This window comes from Callorhinus ursinus, unplaced genomic scaffold (genome assembly GCF_003265705.2).
Source record: "Callorhinus ursinus isolate GAN/ISIS: 27379988/994484 unplaced genomic scaffold, GSC_fseal_2.0 scaffold12, whole genome shotgun sequence".
Lineage (NCBI taxonomy): Eukaryota > Metazoa > Chordata > Mammalia > Carnivora > Otariidae > Callorhinus > Callorhinus ursinus.
In genome coordinates this window covers 20,260,529-20,283,498 of record NW_027397074.1, presented here as the reverse complement: position 1 = coordinate 20,283,498, position 22,970 = coordinate 20,260,529, and the positions used below count along the sequence as shown (strand labels likewise).

General features: G+C 40.9%; 1 protein-coding gene across 1 annotated transcript in view; it reads left to right on the top strand.

Moving 5' to 3' along the window:
• CDK6 (cyclin dependent kinase 6) overlaps positions 1-22,970 on the top strand; it is a 236,161-nt gene that overhangs the window by 100,033 nt on the left and 113,158 nt on the right. Inside the window, exon 3 of the mRNA XM_025872880.2 lies at positions 10,324-10,491. Within this exon, the coding sequence (XP_025728665.1) occupies positions 10,324-10,491 (168 nt within the window). The remainder of the gene's footprint in view (positions 1-10,323; positions 10,492-22,970) is intronic.

The following is a 22,970-nucleotide window of genomic DNA, read 5'->3' as shown; positions in this document are numbered from 1 at the left end:
ATAAAAAACTGAGGTTCAGAAAAGTTGGGCCTTGGTTAGTCAGTTGGCTAGTGGCCAAGATGCAATGGAACTTAGTCGGTAGCACTGGATTAAGAGACCACGCTTTGAGAAACATTGATGTGGTGATATGAAATTAAAGGATTAGAAGATTTAGCCAGTGGTCTAATTCTGCACCCAAGTGGTGTCTTAAGCAACGTAATTTGATTTATAGAATGCTTCTCTTAGGGATGAGAGAGAGAAGTGACTTACTTAGAGTCATACCTCTAACTGTGGAACTGTGTGCTAAAATCCATGTCTCTTGATGATCAGGTTGCAAGAATTTTGGATAGAGTTGGTAAGACAGAAAGAAAACATCTTTCGCTGTTTTTATTCCATGCTTCAGTGTTCATTATAGACCTAGGGGTATTATATTTCTGAAATAATGAACCAAAAGTCTTAACACACATATGAAGATGCTCTCATGGCTAACAGGTAGGAATACTGATTTCTGTGCTATGCCTCTTCGGTCTCTATCCCCTAATCCAAACCTACTTTTTCTGTTTCCCTAGAGTTTTATCACCTGCCAGAGTATTCCTCCTTGGGAAGAGAGTCAGTGAGTTCTTTTTAAGCTCATGGTGTTTATAGACTTCATAGTCATTTCCAATACAGTTTGGGTCTCACTCCTCGGTGAAAAGTCATTGAACATCTACGGACACTTGTTAATACCATGTCCTAGGAGTCTAGTGTATCTGAAGGAAGAGTGATTAAAGCAGAGCCCTCTTTCAGAAGATGGGGCCATAGAGCAGTGAGTGAGTAAAGTTGGAGGAAGTCCTCAGGAGTCCAAGATCGAAGACCAGAGAGCCAGATGGGCTTTGTCTGAGGGCATTCAAGCATGAGAATAATCTGATGGGATCAGGTCTGCATGTTAAAAAAGATCAGGCTAAGGGCACCTGGGTGGCTCAGTCTGTTAAAAACCCAACTCTTGATTTCAGCTCAGGTCATGATCTCAGGGTCTCAGGGTCGTGAAATGGAGCCTGGCGTTGGGCTCCACACTCAGCGGGGAGTCTGCTCCAGATTTTCTCTCTCCCCCTCTCCCCCTGTCCCTCCCCCTCCAACTCCCCCTCACTCTCTCCCTCTCTCTAAAAATAAATAAATCTTTGAAAAAAAGTTTGGCTAAAGATAGTATACAGATAAAAGTAGAATAGCACATGACCATTAAAAATTGGGCAGTAGATCTGTATTCCTTGACATGCAAATGAGTTCAGTATACATTATGATGTGAAAAAGGGAAATTACAGAATCATATACACTAGTATTCCGTTTATAAAACAGAAAATAACTTTCTATTTGAGAATATGTGCATAGAAAAATCAGGGAAGGATACACCAATATGTTAATTGTGGTTATCTTTGGATGGGAGAATTGTGGGTGGTATTTATGTTTTTCCTTGTGTTTTGATTTTTTTTATATTAACAGTGAATATGTGTTACATTTCTAATCAGAAACATAGAAGATCTTTTTCTTTTTGGAGAACAGCAAAGGGGAGGGAGGGATCCAGTGTGAAATGCCATGGCAGGGTTAACTTAGGAGTAGAATGTCCCATTGGTTGTGGCAAACGAGTGGTTATTAGTGATCTTGCACGAGCTGCCACATCTCCATTCACTGTAGTGACATGATGTGGATGAGAAATAGGAAAATGTGCATTGCTGTGTAAAGATCATTGTCTGAGAAAAGAAGGGGGAGGGACACCTGGCTGCCTCAGTTGGTGGAACATACGACTCTTGATCTCAAGGTGGTAAGTTCGAGCCCCATGTTGGGTGTAGAGATTCCTTAAAAATAAAATCTTAAAAAAAAGAAGGGGGTCGCTTGGGTTGTTTATTGGTCAAGGGACAATAGAGAGGGTAAGGGAATGGCTAGTTAGAGCAATGGTGACTTGAATAAGCTGAAATGAATGTGACCCAGAGTTTAGGAGGAAGATGAATACTATGTAGGAGGAGGGAAATCTTTCCTACCAGAAGATAAAGGAGAGGGCTAGGTGCCAGTGCTTATACATTTATAGGTGAACATAAGGGAGGTGATAGCATTCCCTTGATGGTCTGCATTTCTCCCTGTAGTGGAGTGTAGGCTAGAGTGCTAAGAGAAGAAAGGAAGATTGATAATGTAGGGAGACAGTGGTAAAAATTCAGACCAGCTTATAAGGACAGCAAGAGGGCCCATTAGGGACCAATAGGGTTACCTGGCACTATGATAATCAGGACTGGAGGCTGACTTCATATTGATAATGGACACACACATGATCATTCCCCTCTCAACCCACACAGCTCTCTGCAGTACAGGTACAGCAACCAAGAAAGAAAGAGTGGTTGGGCTAACTGAGGATTAAGCTTTGTATAGAAGATAAGATAAAATGACCAACAAGAGAGATGAGGGAATTGGCAGATCTAGCAAATGGTGTGTGAAGAAGTTGCTCTCCAAGTTTAATTAGTTATGCTGTCTAATAAGCTTATGTAAATTTAAGTGCTATGTTGATATTCAAATAAACATAATTAAAGTAATTTAAACATTTTTTAATTAAAATATTTTATATCAGAGTTGAGTGATCACACATTCCTGTGTTTAGCCATGGAAGTAAATGGCAAAGAATGGCATGGGGTTAAAGAAGTCAAAGGTCTCTGAGGTTAAGGTGGTAGCTAGGGCATCCTGCGTAGTGTTGCAGTCATGCAGGAAAACGGTGAATGTAGGGTAGAGAGGATGAGCCGTAGACCCTGAGGAATATGGACGACTGATAGCAGGTGATAGCGATGAAGAAGAGGATGTTGTGACAATAAATGGAAGGAGGTGTAAGTTTCAAAGAGAAAAAGTTAACCACCTGGAAGTGATAACTGGCAACAAGAAAGGAATGTTGGTACAGGCCCTGTGACGGGGGAGGGGGTGTCAGGCAAAGAGAGCTGTAAATGAAAGATAGTGACCTTAACAGGTTTTAGTTAATATAATTTTAGTTAAGTTTGATTGGTTAGAATAATTTTCAACTGCAAATTATAGAACACTCAATGAAAAAATAGCTTTAAGTAAGGGCATTATTGCTGTAACTACAGGACTAGAGGTGGGCAGCCCCAGAGTTGATGCAGCTATTCAGCAATATCCTCGAAAACTCACTCTTTCCCTCATTACACTCTGCAGATGATGTCTCCCTTTGTGTTTCAAGATGGTTGCTACTGCAAGGTCATATCCTCGAGCAGTAGCACTTTTAGTGTAAGATGCCCGGATGGGGGGTGGGGGCTGGGAGATGAGGAGGAAGTACAGCAAGAATTTTCTACTGTAGTCCCCTTCCAAAGGGGAAAAATACTTCCCGAAACTCTAGAGCAGATTTGCCCATACGTCTCATTGGCTAACACTAAGTCTCATGTCCATCCCTGGATCAGTTCCTAACCAATGGGAATGTGATTACCTTGGACCAGTCCTCCATGGCTGGCAACCAACAATGTCTTACAGGAGGCAAATAATAATGTGCTCCACTCTGGAGCAGAAAACCAACTTTTGTAATACATTACCTCATTTGGAGAGGAGGGAAGTACTTAAGTGAGGGGAAAATTCTCAGAAGAGGGAAATGAGAAGGAGAATGGGGAAAGATAAGAAGGTATTTTTCCAAATGCAGCCATTAAAAAGCATATTGTTAAAAAAAAATTATTAAGAATATGCGGTGAAATGGGGAAATATCCACAGTGTGTTGTTAAATGTTTTAAAAAGATCACAAAATAACATGCATAGGACAAAAACCATTTGGATCATTAGTCAGTAACCTCTAGGCACTTGTGCTTTGTATTTTCCTACTTATGCAATGCCGATTTTTATATCCTGCTCTGAAAAAAGTTATAATTAACATTGCTATTTGTAGTTTCAATTCCCGATGACTTTCCACTGTGGGTTAATAATAGCCATCATGGTGACATAACGATTCCTTCTTTCAGACCGTTCATTTAGTCATTGTCCTTCAAATACCAACATTTCCAGGCTCGGTAAAAATTAGTTGTTCTTTTCTTATTTCTAGTTAGTTGAGACCAATTCTTTACTTACTTCAGCATTATCATCACTTCCAGGAATGAATAATATATGGATTCTTTTCATTCTCTCTTTAGAATACATATTTTATTAATAAAATTGGCATACAAAGCCACTTTTCTTATGCTTTTATCCAGTTGCCTAGAAGCAGTAAAAATAGAAAGTCAGCACTTGCAGTTAGGGGCCTTGCCTTTGTTTCTGCCGAAGAGTCCCGAGGCGATGTGTTGCCCTTACTCAGTTATCCCATCCTCACCCACGCCCACGCCCGGCCGGGGCACAGTGTGATGAAGTGACAGAGAATAGGAGACAGCTTGACTGGAACAAAGCTCACACGTGACTCTTGTAGCTCATCTCCAGCTCCTCCCATTTATTGCTTGCTTTGAATTCATGAATTACAACTTTCCAGGTGATCTGAAGTTTTAAGGAACCGGCTTTAACCCCCCTCTTGCTTTGTCAGAATTTGTTTTGCCCTTTGTGATTTTAGATGGGCATTCTTTGGGGACTCCTGAGGACCAAAATGAGAAGTGGGGGGAACCTGTTGATAAAGCAGTCTTTGCAGCCCATTGTTGTTGTTGGGAATTGATCAGTGGAAGCATGAAGGAGCTTCTGTCAAGTTTTGAAGTAGAATAAAGGTGTATACCATACAGTCAGCTTGATGTGGAGACATTCAGCAGATTCTCCCTGTGCATAGACATAGGAGTGAGTGACATCACCAGTGATTGAAGGACCTGCCAGCTGACCCAGACGTGGCTTCGTTATTCACTACTCCATTGCTTTATGTAGTAATATCATATCCTACTTCACGGGAGAACTGTGATTTTAAAAGATCCTAGCACTAAATCTGGCAATTCCACTTCCGGGTATGTATATCCCAAATAATTGAAAGCAGGGCTGCAAAGAGATATTTGTACGCCCATGTTCGTAGCAGCATTATTCACAGTAGCCAAAAGGTGGAAACAACCCATATGTCCATCAACAGATGAATGGATAAGCAAAATGTGGAATATAGATACAATGGAATATCATTCGGCCTTAAAAAGGAAGGACATTCTGACATATGCTACCACGTGGTTGAATCTTGAGGACATTTTGCTAAGTGAAGTAAGCAAGTCACAAAAAGACAAATACAGTACGATTCCAGTTACACTGAGGTATCTGGAGTAGTCTAATTCATAGAAACAGAGAGTTAGGAGAGTGGTTGCCACGGTCTGGAGGGGTGGGAGAAATGGGGAATTGTTCAATGGGTATAGTTTAAGTTTTGCAAGATGGAAAAATTCTGGAGCTTGGTTGCACCACAGTGTGAATAAACTCAGTACTGAGCTCTACACTCAGGAATGGTTAAGATGGTGAGTTTTATGTTATTTGTATTTCACCACAATTAAGAATTTTAAAACATATAGTCATGATCCACAAAAACAAAAAAAGATTCTAGGACTAGCCCTCATTATTGTCATTATCATTAAAGTGTTCTTCTTTCTTTATGGCTTTTACCATCACCCTTTATGTGTAAGTGATCATGATCTTTTATTTCTATTCCTAATCATAACCCCTACCTTAAAACCAACATGGTGTCAGTTTAATGTAAAGTACCTTTGTTGTATGTGATCCGTTTTAGGCTCTAGACTCCTGTAATACCCTCCATAGAAAACAAGCTAGGTAGGAGGCCTTTGTAGGAAACAACAAACCATTATGAAGATACTTGAAACTTGAATAACAAATTTGAAAACACTGTAATTTACACATTATAAGGAGGACAAAAATGATTGACTACAGGTTGTGTAGGTCTTATTTTTAGTTTTTAAATAGATAGGCTGTTGACGTACATTTTTGTCACTAAAACCTTGAGGACATGACTATGTCAACATAGATAAAGCCAAAAATCCAGAATTGTCCATTGAAAGCTGTCATTTGTGTGATTTACTATATGGTATAAATTGGGTGTTTTAGTATCTTTTGGAATTAATTACACTATGTAGTTGGAAAAAAAGACCCAATGATAAAAGTTTTTCCCATTAGAAAAGCTTGAGGTAAGTTTTCAGTTTGTTTGTTTGTTTGTTTCTGAAGAAATAATAGGATTGAACCTTTAGAACACCTATAAGAAATGATTACACAGCTTTACAGATTTCTAGTATTCAGACTGAAGTGCAGAATCTTCTAAGGGGGTGACCAAGGACAAAACCCCATCCAGAATCGCTGGGAGCCAGACTTCATTCCATGATGGTGTCCTGTTGAAACATGCTTCGGAGCGAGGGCCCCAAGTGACTGTTTATCCTAAGTATGACTAGGTGTTTAAACCTTTGCTACCAGAATCGTGCACTGTAGTGTAAAAATCTCTGTTTAACATAAAGAGCCTTAATTGGCAGTATCCGTAGTTTCATTGCCTTGTATCACCAGGATTACTGTGAAATATGTATCTTGTATAAGATTAATTTAGATTAAAATCTCGAGGAGCTAATTTAAAAGTATGTCTCACAATACTATAAACTGAGATCGAACAGATAATAAACTTAAGTAAAGAATCCTTTGAAATGTCTTTGATCCAAGCACTTCTTGTGATTCTGAAGGAAAGGTGTTTTTCCTGCCTTGTTTAGTGTTACAGTTTTATTCATTCATATCATTCTCAGGAATTGGGACCATGTCTTATTCTTCTTTGTGATTGGAGTCCCTGACATAGCGGAGTATATTTTCCCTTCGAGATTAGGTGTTCCAGTGAATGACGGTTAAAGATTGAGGCGGGTTCCCACATAACGCTTATTATAAGTCTATAACGTGCATCAACCTACCTCACAGTTGAATTACTAAGATAATGAGACTTGGGCAAAAAATTTATAAATCTTTTAATTTAAAGCTCACATAGTTCCCCTGGATATTGTAGGGCAACTGTAGCTGGATATTGTAGGTTTAAAAGAAAACCCTGTTTGCTCACCAAAAAAATTTTTAAAATAGCCTAATAAAAATCTAAAGAATGGTAATCCTTATGTAAAATCAACTTCCCATACATCTATAAGCATCATTTACATGGAACCAGTGTTAGTGCACTTATTATAAGGCTTGGCACTCTTAAACCGTGCTGGTTGTAATAGATACAATGGTGACAAGTCATTTTAATGTACCCCAGCCTTTAAATGAAGGGGAACTAGATTCTCAGTATAAGTTCCAAAATAAGGCAACTAAAACCAAATAATAATGATGATGGCATATCCCAGGGAGGAAAACCATGCAGCTATTAAAAATCATGTTGCATTAAAAAAAAAAAAAAGATATATAGTAGAAGAATTTTGTTGGCGTGGCAAAAATATTCATAATGAATCGTTAAGGGTTTTTTTTTAAAAAGTTTTTTTATTTATTTGAGAGAGAGAGAGAGAGAGAGAGAGAGAGAGAAACAGCACGAGAGGGGAAAGGGTCAGAGGGAGAAGCAGACCCCCCGCCGAGCCGGGAGCCCGATGCGGGACTCGATCCCGGGACTCCAGGATCGTGACCTGAGCCAAAGGCAGTTGCCTAACCAACTGAGCCACCCAGGCGCCCTCGTTAAGTGTTTTTAAAACAACCACAAAATGATGTGTACAGATTAATAATCACTTTTATTTATAAATACAAGTGTATATTAATATTCTTTATATGTGCTATATGTTATATATATTTATATATGTAAATACAATATACTTATGCTTACAAATATAGCAACGTCTGTAATTTTTGAAAGACCAGAAAGACAAAAATTATTTAACAGTGAATTTTTCTCTGTTCTCTGAGTGGTAGAATTTTGAGTGATTTCTGTTCTTCCTCTGGATTTTTTTTTAAATATTTTATTTATTTATTTATTTATTTATTTATTTGAGAGAACGCACACTCACACATGAGCAGAGAGAGAGAGAGAGGGACAAGCATACTGCACGCTGCCATCTCATGACCCGGAGATCATGGCCTGAGCCAAAATCAAGAGTTAGATACTTAACCAGCTGAGCCACCGAGGCGCCACCTTCCTCTGGATTTTTAAAAATTTTTATAAGTTTCTGCATTAAGTATGTACCAGTTTAATAAGAAAGACGTAGTACGTCCTATATAAATAAATACCGAACTAAAAGCAATACACACTTTTTTTTTTTACTCTGATTCAGGTTTTTTATAAACTTTAGATGGGCTTTATTATTAATTCAAATTATAACATTTTTATTCTGCTAATTGTCTCCTTAAAGCATCTGAACGCTGAAAAATGAACCAAACAGATTTACTTTTTTTTTTTAAGATTTTTTATTTATTTATTTGAGAGAGAGAGAATGAGAGAGAGCACGAGAGGGAAGAGGGTCAGAGGGAGAAGCAGACTCCCTGCTGAGCAGGGAGCTCGATGCAGGACTCCATCCCAGGACTCCAGGATCATGACCTGAGCCAAAGGCAGTCGCTTAACCAACTGAGCCACCCAGGCGCCCAAACAGATTTATTCTTTGTACAGTGTTAAATGGGTGGTGTTTAGCAAATATAGGAAGGGAAAGATGACAGGCTGGCATGGCATTACTTTAGGTTAATCATGCTGTTCAAAATCCAGGGCTTACAAGTCACGTGCATACGTTTCCAGTAATGACTGATTTGCCCCACTGCTTTCGTTAACATTGCATGCTTCGTTTTCACACTGGAAGTGTGTGTATTGTGAGGTGTGTGACTTGCCATGGTTCTCAGGTCCTGAAGGACTGACCCTCACCAGTGCAGTTTTCGCCGAGAGTTTTGCCCTCGAAAACCTAGAATGTAAACCCTCCCAGCTCAGAATGTCCATGCCAGTGCATCTCAAAGGGATTCTAGTACACCTGTGACATTGCATACCTCTTCTCAGTGCTTTGTTTCCAGTGCTAAGGATTCAGCAAGTTCCTGATGGCTCTGGCCACATTGTCTTACAGTTGTTTTTGACTATCTCCCCTGGGGAAACAGAACACTTGAATGACTGTCATTCATTGAATGCTTACCATGTGCCAGAACTGCACCATCCACTTTGCATACGTTACTTCATGTAATCTCATAATACTATAAAAAATAAGCACTATCTTCTCTTCATTTTATGGAAAACTGAGGCTTTGGTTTTCAACAAGCTGGCATGTAAAGACAGAATTCCCAGCTCTGAACGAAAAACCAGGACCGTGAACCAATAACCAAATATGGTCCAGCTGATGAACAAGTGTGTCCTTACAGTCTCTGCCGGCTGTGAAGCCCATGATGCTGCCTTCCCATTTTTCTAGTCCTTATATGAACAAAATAATTCCATCCTCCCTTGTGTACACCATTTGCACAATATCTTAGAGGGTAGGTCAATCTTGTTAACCCGAGATTTCAAAGGATCCAGTGGTCAGCATCTTGAATTCCTACTTTCAGACACTGTTTCTGAGGTTTAAGTCTTCTCTCTAATTTTACCGGTTCCAAAGTTAGAAAAAGATGTGACACTGGTTTATTTTTTGAACACCCCCCCCCATCCCGGCTCCATGCCAGTTGATAATGATAGCAGTAAGAGCTGCCATTTATTGAACGCTTACTACTACGCTAAGTGCTTTACAAACAGTGATCCTCCGAAGTAGGTTTTGTTGCTTCCCCATTTTACAGATGGGAGAATGGAGGCTTGGCGAGGTTAAAGGGCTTACCTGGCTTCACGTACTCATTCGAACATTGATCTAATAAAGGAGTGCTTTGGGGACTTGAACCCACTCTTTCTAGGCTATGGTTTGAATCGACTTATCTCTTGGCTAGTGCTGTTACTTGGGGCTAATTACTTACACCTGGGAATCAGTTTCTAGACCTATGAAATGGGGGTGACGCCATTATTTACCTCAGTGTTGGGTTGTATATTGAGTTACTAAACAGAATGTGTTTAGAACAGTGCTTGACATGTAGTGAGTGCTTAGTGTTCGGTGCTATAAAAGTAGTAGGAATTACCATTAATATTATTATCATTTACTGGATTTTAATTGTTGAAATAACATATTGAACCATATAAAGGTGTATGAAATAAAAAATGTCTCCCCCTTACCACTTATTTCCTCTCCCCAGTTCACTACAGACACCAGTTTGGTATTTATCTTCCAGAATATTTCCCATACCATCTGAAACTATTTTTAAATTTTCCTTTCATTAATAAAATACAGGTCAATGTGAAATTTTTTGTTAGTGACCTTGAGAATGGGAGACTGGAGAGGTAGGAAAGGAGACGAATTCATTTATGCATCAAATGCTTTCCAACGCTGAGGATTCAGCATGTTGAATTTCTGTTGGGACAGTTTATTGATTTTCTTTTTTGGTTTTATTTAGGATATGATGTTTCAGCTTCTCCGAGGTCTAGACTTCCTTCATTCTCACCGCGTAGTGCATCGTGATCTAAAACCACAGAACATTCTGGTGACCAGCAGTGGACAAATAAAGCTGGCTGACTTCGGCCTTGCCCGCATCTACAGTTTTCAGATGGCTCTTACCTCAGTGGTGAGTGAGAAAGTGCTATTCTTTCATTAAGCTTACGTTTCCTCTTTTAAATGACGAACTGCCCCAATACCATGCCCCTAAGATTATTACTGCCTGTGCTCAGTTGGTGGACAAAATGTCTTTGCACTTTTTAAAAAGGGCTAGAAAGAAAGGATTTTGCTTTCAACTACAGATGCATCCAGCCTGGGCTTGTCACAGACAGGACCTGTTGCAGAAACCGTCCGTTACGTTGTCACCACTAGAAAGGAATCAGTTACCAGTTTCCTATGCTTTTTGCCATAACCACTATTTTCAGAGCTGCATACACAAAATCTGGGGAAACACAGCTCAAGGGTTTAGGGAAGCAGAGTCCCAGGAACGCTGATCTGTCTGTAGCATCCTGGGTGGGAAGCAGCCAGGTACCTACACAGGGTGTAAAAGCACTCTTCGGACGCTATGGTGCTGACTATGAAGAAGAAATTAAATTTACAGGGAACTAGGTTGCCCCATGAATAAGCAGCAGCCTCCCCCCACCCACCACCACCACCACCGCTGCTGGGTGATGCCTTCATCCAAGCCAAAATACAAAGGGTAAACCCAAGGGCCTCTTTTGTCAAAGAATGACAGTTATGGTATCCTAGGGTTTTTTTGTCTCCTTCAGACACAAAACCGTGAAGTAGGCACTAAGAACTTTTATCTTTGAAAGACCTGTTTTACATGCAGTGAATTCATGCAGAGATACAAAAAGCCAGGGAATGTCCCTTTACTGTGCTACTTACTTGGGGTAGGAGGTTGATGCCACGAATCCCCTTGGGTCCATGAAGACTGTAAAAATTGTCCTCAAAGCATTAGATGAAGCCTTAAAAAAATGACTCTTCTTGGGTCAATATGTCATTTTTCACATAGTCCCTCTCTAGCCCTGAAGTGATTCTCCGTCATGGGTGGCACTGCCCTGGGTGGAGGGCATTGCTGAGAAATGTATGGCAGCATCTTTGGTCATCCTAATGACTTGGGGGATGGCAGTGACCACTAGGAGGCTGATATTCTGCCCACCAAAGAATTGTTTACCCAAATTTGCATAATGCCTCAGCTGAGGAATTAGACAGAAGGGGAGTTGGAAATTCCCTGAGATAACTTGGCTTAGGAAAACATTCAGTTTACAAAAGTGTTCCATTTCCCCACCCCCAAAATATGGTTACTACAACCTGGACACGTAAGACCACATACTTTCCCAACCTTTTATGCTTTACCTAGGGCGTCAGAATCTTTACAGAGGTTTCCTTGGAGTGTGTCACCATTGTTGAAAGATAAATCATAGTTTTGAGAAGACAAAGCACAAGACGGTATTTCAAGGATATGCCTCAGCTTTGGGCTGGGTCGAGTGAGCCCTTGTATTCTTACATAATTACAGCCAAACTGCTGAGTCTGTGTGTTTCCCCAGTGGGAAGGGTTAGGTAGGCTGTGGGCTTCCCTAGAATATAGTTGTGCATGTTGTTTGGCGTCCCGGAGGAAAAGTTTAAATAGGCTTTGTGATTCCAGTGGTCATCGGGGAAGCAAATGGAAGGAACTGATCTCCTTGGGTATTTTAATTGAGGGAAGGGTGAGGCATAACTGAGACAGACTCTTTATTTTGATTCCCCCGAAATGGGCACAAAAAACCATAAATAAAAACAGGAAACCCAGTTGGTTTTTTTTTTATTTTTATTTTTTTTTTGCTTATTAAATTTGAGGAATGATAGCCCAGCTTGTGCGTAACATCAATTAACATTCCATTCTTGCTGAAAGTTGATATGTTCAGACAGGAAACTGTAGACAAATTATTTCACAGAGAAAAGGGGAAAGGCAGTCATAAATACCTGATTTTTCAGTGTCTAATTCATACTGCATACTTTGTATTTCATACGGTGACATAAAGTAAAAAATACTAGCAACTGGGAAAGACACTGGAACAAATTTGACATTATTTGCAAGAATGATAGCTGGAATTTAATGTCAGTAATAAAGGTTATGATTCCTAAAGGGTACTGCATTTAAAATTTTTCCCATTGTTTCGTGTTTTTCTATTTAAGGAAAAGTCCATTTAGTATCGTGATGCATTAGTTACCATATACGTGGTGATATATAAAGACTTAGAATCAGTTTTTCAGACTGAACTGGTATTTATTTTTAGAATTTCTTGAAGTGAAAAAGACTGAGTTCTACTTCCTGGAAATACACATTTTTTAGTGGGTTATGTCATACAGGACCTGGGAATCAACTTAATCTGTGGAATGTTAAAGGAATTACAAGTTAACTGATTCGAAACTGGCATCGTACAGCCATGAGAAATGCTAATATATTAGTTCTCTTCCAAAGCCTGACTCAAATGTCCCCTTCTGGTGCTCCCTGCAGAAGTCAGTCCCACCTTCCTCCTTCAGTGGTTCAGAATGACATCTTACTCATGTCTTTCATAACACCATTTTCTCTCTTGGTTGTAATTATTTTTAGGGTCTTCTATATCAGGCTGTATGCTCCTGGAAGGAATTGACCTTTTGGGAAGAAATTTAGGACAGTTTAAGAGTGGACAGTTGTCGTAGCTGTGGGTGGTGCGTAACTTAGGGTGTGTAACAAATACCTATTTATTTAAAGGTTGTAGAATGAAGACGTGAATGGCTGTAGCGAATGCCTCAGACTCAGGCGAGGGGCCCCTGGCCTGGATCTCATACTTCAGAGGAGCCTGCACTGGCCCTTGCACCAGCCAGGCCTCCCTTCGTGGAGCATCGGATCCAGGCTGCCAGGGAGATGCTCCAGCTAGAGTCTGAGACGCCTCCCCTTCCCGCCACACTCAGGGCATTGCAATTCCCTGATCGGAATGAGTCCTTCCTCCTGACAGCAGATTGTACCACTTGTGTGTCCACCCAAGTCTGAGGGCAACAGATTGCAGACAAACGGGCAAAGTGCGCACATTGGGACGGGAATGCACGTAAATATGTGCGTGAGACCTCTTGTGGTGCAGGAAGGAGCTGGGGACTGTGGAGAGCGGTGGGACCCCATTACACTTAATACCTGACGTGGGTTATTTTTATCGGAAATTTCTCTGAAGCCGTGAAAATCCACTCCTGTGACCAGTATTGAAATACTACTACGTTTTTGGAAAAACAGAGTAGGTTACAGGGAGGTTCTTTCCATTGCACATAAGTGATGTGTGTGAGGATCATGACTCATGGGGTTATATAATCTTGGTGACAGAAGTGTTTCAATAATATATGCTTATTCAACAGAATGCCTACAAGGCTAGCTAAAATTATATTTAGGGTCATTCTGAAGTCGGCATTTCTAAGTACTTCCCGTGTCAAATGCAGTGTATGGTGCAACTCGTTTTTGTCTGTCAGGATAAAAGAGAAAAAAAGAGAGCAACCACTCAGCCAGCAGTTTTGGCCACACCTGGTTGTGCACGCAGGTCTGACCCGGAGAGTCTCAGGAGCAGAAGCTGGGACATCAGCAGCAGTGTGGTGATGACTCCGATCATCAGGAAGCGCTATGAACAGCAGCTCAGAGAGGGAGCAGTCTTCACATCTCTTCACATCTCTGTGATGCAAAATCTTTATTAACTGCTTTTCCGAATTGGACCGTACGACACGCAAGGTGGTACGGTGCTATTGCTGTTAGATGCGGTGTTTGGAGAACGCCTCGCGAACCGCCTTTGCAAGTGGGGAAACTGAGACTCAAGACAAGCAGTTTGTGACCAGGTTAAGTCTGAATTCACCAAGTAGATTATAAAGAGCTCAGGAAAATCGGACGTCTGTATTCTGGCTCCCACCTACCATTCCCTCTCCCTTCCTCCCCTCCACACCGTAGGCTCTAGTACATCAGAGGGTATGAGACTATGTTCTGTGGAATTATTGGCTTCTACAAGGGGCATCCAGAGATTCCACAAATGTTCCAATAGTCTGTTTTTTAAACTATATTTTAATTCTTGTTAAAATTGTAATCAAAAAACAACTAGCTCATGCCACATTTTGACACAGTAGAGAACACTGAGGCATGAACTTGTACCTTCTGGCTATCTTAACCTTTTTTGTTGTTGTTGTTTGAAAGAGAGAGAGAGAGAGCAGGGGGAGGGGCAAAGGGAGAGAGAGAATCCCAAGCAGGCTCAATCTTACGACCCTGAGATCATGACCTGAGCCAAAATCAGGAGTCAGATGCTCAAGGGACGGAGCCACCCAGGCTTCCCCTGGCTAACTTATTTTTTTATGTAGACCTCAGAATAAAACTTCTGCCAAACTTGTGCAGACTTGAACGTCTTGTAAATGGATTGTTGCTTAGGAAAAGCCAAACATTCTCTTGATTCACTCCTGTGTGTGTCTACCCCCTTAAAATCACCCGGATGCATAATTGCAACAGTGCACACACCACGCTACACTCACTGTACGTGAGACTTTTTCGAGGGCTGTCCAGAGCAATGCCAGTATTGATGGTTTTACATCCAGATGTATTTGCCAGACATCCAGACACTCCCCCAGGACGGTCACCAGGAAGCTGCCCGTGGATAGAGAGAAGTCCACATCTTAAAATGAGGTTGTTCCTTTTCGTGTCTCTGTAACTTCACGTGCTGAGATAAAGTCCAGGAATGGACTGCTGCAAACCCATCTCTGCTCTGCAGTGAACAGCCTTACAGTGACTTTTCAGTGTAGTTGGAGGGCCTTCCTACAACCATTAGACAGAAGGTACAATTAGCATTTTTCCTCCAATGCTTGTGTGTAATACACATAGTTTGGAGGAAAATTCCACTTTGTACCATAATGGAAGAGTAAGAAATTTCTCCTGTCTTTTTAATGACTTAATGAAATTCTCACTAACTGAATTATATTCCCCTTCACCAAGGGTCTTTTTTTTCCCACATCATCTATCCTATTAAGAGACACTTGTTGTGGGGGTGCCTGGGTGGCTCAGCCTGTTAAGCATCCAACTCTTGATTTCATCGTGGATTGTGATCTCAGGGTCATGGGATCCAGCCCCGTGACTGGCTCCCTGGTCAGTGCGGAGTCTGCTTGGAATTCTCTCTCTGTCCCTCCCCCCAGGCTCGCTTGCTCGCTTTCTCTCAAGTAAACAAATAATTTTTTTTTTTTAAAAAAGAGAGAGACACTTGTGTTCTGAAAACATCTTCCTCTCTGTAGAAATCACCAAAAGACAACAAGTAAACAGTAAACCTGGGAAGACTTTCATTTGACAGCTCTACCAGTTAGAAAAACTCACTTGGGGCATAAATGATTCCCCAAATTACTTTACTTCAGATCATTCATTTATTTAATACCACAAGTATTACAAAAACTCGAATTCCTCACATCCCGATCTTACGCCTCTAGCAGTGGATGGTTTCCTACTCTAACCCTAGTTTGGTAGCATTTAGTAAACGCTGGAGGAACTTTGCGGATTCAGAAACTTTTTGATGAGCCTAAGGGAGAAGAGTAATGAAATGGAGTCGTAGCATTCGGTCAACAAATAATTACTGATCACTTCCCGTGTGCCAAGCACTGTCAGCGAACCTGAGGGGTGATGGGGACTAGAAATGGACAAGGTCTTTGCTCTCATGGAGCTCCTCATCAAAATGGGGAGACAGATCTTCATAAAATAACCACCAAAAGAAATGTATAGTTAGCAGCGGACATGCAATAAGGGGAAGGGACACAGTCTGATCAAGTCCTGTGTCTCAGGAACCCTCCTGGGCTGGGGGTCAGGCCAGGAAGCCAGATGCCCAGAGAGGTCAGCAGCATCGTCCTGTCGGAACCTGCCTGGAGGCAGGCCCCCTGGATATGCACATCACAGAGTCTGTGCTCATTTTCTCTGTTTGTGTCTGGAATAGTTCACTTTACAGCACCAACTTGACAAAGTGAAGTGGGACCAGAGATGGGAGAACAATGTCATCTTTTACGGGAGAAAATAAATTGTTTATGCTTGTTTCCTCTTCGTGCGTGCTGTATTTCCTATGGAGACCTGGCAGGGTTTATGCCTCAGCTCGGGCAGCCGAGTTGCTCCCCCAGAAGCCTGCAGACACTGCCAGTGCATACTGAGTAAATCAACCCAAGAGCATGAGTCGAGTATAATGGAAAAAACCCAAAGTCCTGTCGCCTCAGCACCTCAGCGAAAGTGCAGGACGCACCTCTGAAGCCGGAAAGGCGCCCGTAACTCCCTCCCCACTCCACATCCCCTTGCCATGACACAACCAGGTCTGTTTTGTGAACATTTCCAGTTGCCAGTACATATTTCATAGTGAACAATGGAGTGTTTGTGCTAGTTTCGTTTTCACTTTCACCAGTGAGGAAAGTGGAACACAATGGGGCAGTGCACAGCGCTGGGAACAGGACACGTCTTCTTCAGGATTCCCAGGGCTGGGTACATGGAAAATGCCAGAGCCAACACAAACATGAAAACCCGTCCAGATCCTTCGTCGTGCATTCTCCACGGCAATAAAACCCATTTTGAGCTACCATCTGATAGGTGAACTCTGCCTCCCGAAGTGAAGGCGATCATTGATGACCACGGTGAGAATTTCTCCCATGCCAGAAGCTAATGTATCTCCGTGTGTGTCTGTGCATGTGGGTGTGTGGCTGTACCACATATCCTTGCGAAGTTAATCAAAAGACTGCTTTCCTTGTGTATAAAAGATACTCATTTGACTCACCTAATTCTAGCCTCTTCATACGTGGTCACTGTTGCCGATTAGTTCTGGACGAAAAGGTTTTAACTGTAATGCTACCCCCTGGAGGGTGTTTTACTCGAAGAAAGGACAGGATGTTCTTTGATTCCATACATCCTTTTGGCTGCCATGTCCTATCAAGGTACCACAGAGACGTGATCTGGTTGTCACCTGATTTTTTATATTCTATCAGTATGGACACCCTGTGTGATGCCATTCAGATCTCAGAACTTGAGGCCAAGTCTGAGTGTCCAGACCAAGCATTGTCTTAAGGTTCACAAGACCAAGTGCTTTAGAAAGGTTTTGCAGGCAAAGGGTTTCTGAGGGATCCAGAAGATGGAAAAGGTTTTGTTGGGTCTTAAGTTTAACATTCTTTTTTTTTTTTTTTACATTTTTTTATTTTCTTATGTTATGTTAATCACCATACATCATTAGTTTTTGATGTAGTGTTCCATGACTCATTGTTTGCATATAACACCCAGTGCTCCATTCAGTATGTGCCCTCTGTAATACCCATCACCAGGCTAACCCATTCTTAAGGGGAATGTGCCTTCTTTGCTTGGTTAGGGGCTAGTCTGACAAACTATTTAATGAGATCATTTCATCTCCCCTAAATTTGCCTAACTCGGTTGTGTTAATGTTTCATCCAAAGGAGTGTAAGACACAGTCCTTGGAATTGAATATAAAGCAGTGTTTCTGTAACTTGCATTTTTACCTCCTCTTTCACATATTCTTTGGATATGTGAGCTGCTTGTGTTTTACAAATGTCACTACTTACTTCCAGGGGAGGAAGGACAGGTGGCAGTATCTTCATTTTGCTTGGGCTTTGGCAGACTTATGGTGTAAGTTCCTGTGTTGAGATATGTTATTGAACTTCTGTTACATTGGATATATCCATTTTTATACCCTCAATCCAAATTTATACTATTTTAGTGTTTCCCACAGTGCCTTTCTGGCACATGGTGGGCACTTGATAAATACGTGATGAGTGAATGAAATGAATCCTCCTGATTCTCCGGTGTCTAAAGAATGAATTCCAACTCTGTAAGCATGGCATACAAAGTTTTTTTGTAGTGGAGCCCCAACCTACTCTTCTGTCCTCCCACTTAGAGATCACCCCCATTCACATAAACACCTATTCCTGGTCATCTAACCACACCAAATTTCTCACTACTCCTTGAACTTCATTGAGTTCTTTCCCAGCTCCCTGTTTTCACCTGTGAATCAGTGAATGCATTTCCAGCCACATTTCCCATGTTGCTTCTTGGGTCACTGCATCATCAAAGTGACATCTAAAGTGTTTTTGTGTGTGTGTGTGTGTGTGGTTTTTTGTTTTTGTTTTGGTTTTTTTTGTTTGGTTGGTTGGGTTTTGTTTTCTTTGTCTTTTGAGGTTTTTGTTTTGGTTTGGTTTTTTGCTTTAGACATGACTTTTAGCTAATCTTCCCAGTTGCCTGCTTCACTCCCTCATAGCAACTTGAGCCCTGAGGAAGTAACATTTGCACTTTGAATGTCTGTCTGGGCAGCCATTCCTAACTTACAGATAATCAGTGTCCTTAACCCCTTCTTCTTCAAGATCATAAACCTCCATACACCTCCCCAGCTTGTCCACTTAACATTTTCTGTAGGATATGTTTTAATTAAAAATTAAGATCTCTTGGATCTTTGGAGGAACCATGATGTTATAGGAAAAGGTTGAGAATGTCTGCATTGTAGTCTCTTTTGGTTATTTAGTCTAGTTGGGTTCTTACGGAGATTAGGTACATGTTTATGTTAATCTGTAAAGGTCTTTCTAAAAGTGAAGCTCAAACTTTTATGATTGCTTTGTAATGCTGGATTTTCTTTAATATTTCATTGACCTTATTGCTAATATGCCAAATTTGATTCTAAATGATGCTCTTTGAGTTGCTGAGCTATTCCTCTTGTTGCTCTCTCTTTGTTTTCCTTTTCTCTGACGATTGAGGCACAGAGTTGGAGTGACATCGTTGCCCCCAGTAGTCTGTAAGGATACTGATGATTTTTAAATCCCTCATAAATTTGAATGTTAAACTTTACAGTTGGCTGCGGAGGAATAATCTACCTTCAAGTCTCAGGGAAGCATCCAAAAGAAAGAAGGGGAAAGCGTAGGAGAATTTACTTTAGCACTGCTCATGTATTTATTTTGAAGGTTGGCAGAATCTAAAAGTGGGGCTGTAAATTTAACAGCTCAGCCATAAAAGCCCCCAAAATAAGGGAGAAAAGTCTCTACTACTTCTAGGTTTGGATACTAATACAAAGCTACAAGGTTTCTGTTCTTCTGCCATCTTAATTTTTTTTTTAATTTCTAAAGCCACCCTTCCATTTCTTTTTCTCATTTTTATTTTGATTATTTACTTTTGAAAGGTTACGATGGTTTGAAATGTATAGAAGGAAGCGTTTCCTGAATACTTGCTGGTAGACTCTAGTTGATAGATTTCACAGTGACGTTGAATACTATCTGTACCTTATGTAACGCTGGGTGATTTCAGTGAGGTGGGGACTGCACATGGTATCAGTTCTTGTGGGAAAATATGCTTCAGTGGCTTACTGGCACCGCTCTTGGAATGTGGCATTTAAAAGTACCTTTTTACAGTGGGAAAGAATTCTGTCAAGAATAAACAGTCTGACCTTGTTAAATGGGCCAAAGTCTGTCTGTAACCTAGTTCCAGAAAACTAGCTTTTACTAGTTTAGAAAAAAAAAAAAAAAACAGATTAGAAAAATTACAATTAAAACTTTCTAAAGAATGGAAAAAGTTACTGTGAGGAAGATGAGATAAATTCCAAAAATGATGGTCTTCACATATATGCATGAACATTTCTTTAGATGACTATGAAATCCCACTCTTCCAGAGTGGATGAAATATCAGGACTATAGTCTGAAAAGCTGATGTTCTTTTTCCTGGAAAGACAAGACTGGCTTATAGAAAGGAGCTGTGGGAGCGGCCATGTAGCGTGGACCAACCGTGGGAAACCAGTAAGCTTGGGGAGATGAAGGAGTAAAAATTGCCACTGACTCCCCATTGCCCACAGGTTAAAAAGTCTAGATCCTCTGCAGCGGTTTGTTCCTGGCTTTTCTCTCCATCCCTGCTGGCCCACACACCCCTGTGATCTCGCCACTCCAGACCTCTGTCCTCCTGCTTGAAGCAGCATGTGATTAGATTTTGTGCCTCCATGCCTTAGACATTCTCTCCACTCAGCTTGCCTCTCCCCTTCTCAGCCTAACAAATGCCTACTCATTCTTCAAGACTCTACACAAATGGCATCTCCTCCCTGAAGTCAGCCTGACTCTCCAGGATAAAGCTAGGCATTCCTTCCCCATGCGCTTTTGATTTGCCTCTAATGTGAGTAGCTGTCATATCTGTTTCAGCACTTGGGGTAACAACACACAGGCACACAGTGCTGCTCTGTGAATGTAAAGAGTGTGTGTGTGTGTGTGTGTGTCTGTGTGTGTGTGTGTTCTGAAATAAGAGGTTTCCGAGTAGAGGAGGTGGAGGGAGGCTGCACTGGGGGGTACTGAGGGCGTTTGGAAGCGATGCTTCCCCTAAACATCAGCTTTCCTGAAAGGTGTCATTACAGCTTGTAGCGGCATCCATTTTGAAGTTACAGCACCAGGAATCAAACTTGTTTTATTGATCACTTTCATTGCTAAAACCTTGTGTTAAGGGGCGCCTGGGTGGCTCAGTCGTTAAGCGTCTGCCTTCAGCTCAGGTCATGATCCCAGTGTCCTGGGATCAAGCCCCGCATCAGGCTCCCTGCTCAGGGGGAAGCCTGCTTCTCCCTCTCCCACTCCCCCTGCTTATGTTCCTTCTCTCACTTTGTCTCTCTGTCAAATAAAATCTTTAAAAAAAAAAACAAAACCTCGTGTTAATATTTCAGTGGTATTCTGGAAAACCAAGACTTGATTGCTTTTACTCAGATGCATGACTGATAGTTGGTTAGGTATTATCAGAATGTGCTAGATCTTGATGATGCTTTTTCTAGTCATAACCATTTTTAACGTCAAATAGCTAATTTAAGTAAGTTGGGGAGATTGTTGTAGTGGAGTTACAGTAATAACCAAATCTTGTGTTCTGAAACATAATATAGCTTTAAGAGGACTGTGTTAAGTTAAAAAAAAAAAAAAAACCCTAATGTGTAAAATAGATAAATAATCACGTACTTTGCAGATGGCTGTGGCAAAGTTTTTCAAAAGGAGCCTCTGCCATTTAAAATATAATCTAAGGGCGCAAGGGCGCCTGGGTGGCTCAGTTGGTTGGGCGACTGCCTTCGGCTCAGGTCATGATCCTGGAGTTCCAGGATCAAGTCCCACATCGGCTCCCTGCTCAGCGGCAAATCTGCTTCTCCCTCTGACCCTCCCCCCCTCATGCTCTCTCTCTCTCATTCTCTCTCTCAAATAAATAAATAAAATCTTTAAAAATAAATAAATAAATAAAATATAATCTAATAGGGGCACCTGGGTGGCTCACTCGGTTAAGTGACTGACTCTTGATTTTGGCTCAGGGTCATGAGATCCAGCCCCAGCACCGGGCTCCCTGCTCAACAGGGTGTCTGCTCTAGATTCTCTCTGCCCCTCTCCACTGCCCCACCTCGTTCTCGCTCACTCTCTCTCTCGAATAAATAAATAAATCCTTAAAAAAATAAAATATAATATAATTTAATAGATTAATATACATTTTCTTAAACCATTTCAGGATTATATATATTATGTAAAGCTTCTTATTCTGTCTGGTCACTCAGTTTCTTACTGCGTGTTTGTACAAAGGTAGTTAACAACAGCCAGAAGAGTCCATTGGGAGTTTAAAAATGTTAAGAAAAAAGGGCGGCGGGGTCGGGGGGATCCACCTGCGTGGCTCAGTCAGTTAAGGATCCAACTCTTGATTTTAGATCAGTTCATGATCTCAGGATCTTGAGATCAAGCCCCACGTCTGGGTTTGTGTTGGCCGTGGAGCCTGCTTAAGATTCTCTCTCCCTCTGCCCCTCCCCCCAAAAAAAATAAATAAATAAAATGAAATAAAAGTGTTAAAGTCCAGGAAAAAAGAGACTCAAATGTTCTTCTCTTACCCAAACACAAATTGGCCAAAAGCATGCCTTTTACTGGAAAGTTCAGGTTAAAATGTAGCAGAACACTTAAGATTTTGACAAGGTTGAGTAATCAATCCATTTGAAGTAAGTAGAGCTTCTTCAAGTGTGAACTTTCTTTACTAATTTTCTGGCAAGTCGAAATATAATCTTTGTCTTTATATCTGTTGTTCTACTGTTAAAAGGACTCCTTGATTTTAGGACATGGGGCTGAAATGCCACATCTAAGTGCCGTGTTGCTGCTACGATATCGGCCCATTTGTATTTTCCATCAGGTTTCTTTTTCACTGTTGGTATGTGCGCCTGTTTTTAAAGGCATCAAATTTTCTCAGTATTTGATTATAGTTGACAAGTATTGTTAGTCATGTAACATTGAAGAAAAATATGATATTCATCAATTACTTTAAATATGTGATATTTATAGCATCCATTTGCTCTGTAATTTTATTTTTAGAAATTAGATATCAAGAGACATTTTTAAAGAGAAATAGCATTGAGTTATCCCTGCCTTATCCACAGGGGATATGTTCCAAGACCCCCAGTGGATGCCTGAAAATGCGGACAGTTCCCAACCCTATCTAGGCTGTTGTTTCTTCCTATACATACACACCTATGATAAAGTTCAATTTATAAAGTAGGCACACTAAGAGATTAACAACAATAATAAAATAGAATAATAATATATGTGATAGAAGTTACATGAATGTGGTCTCTCTCAGCATATCTTCTT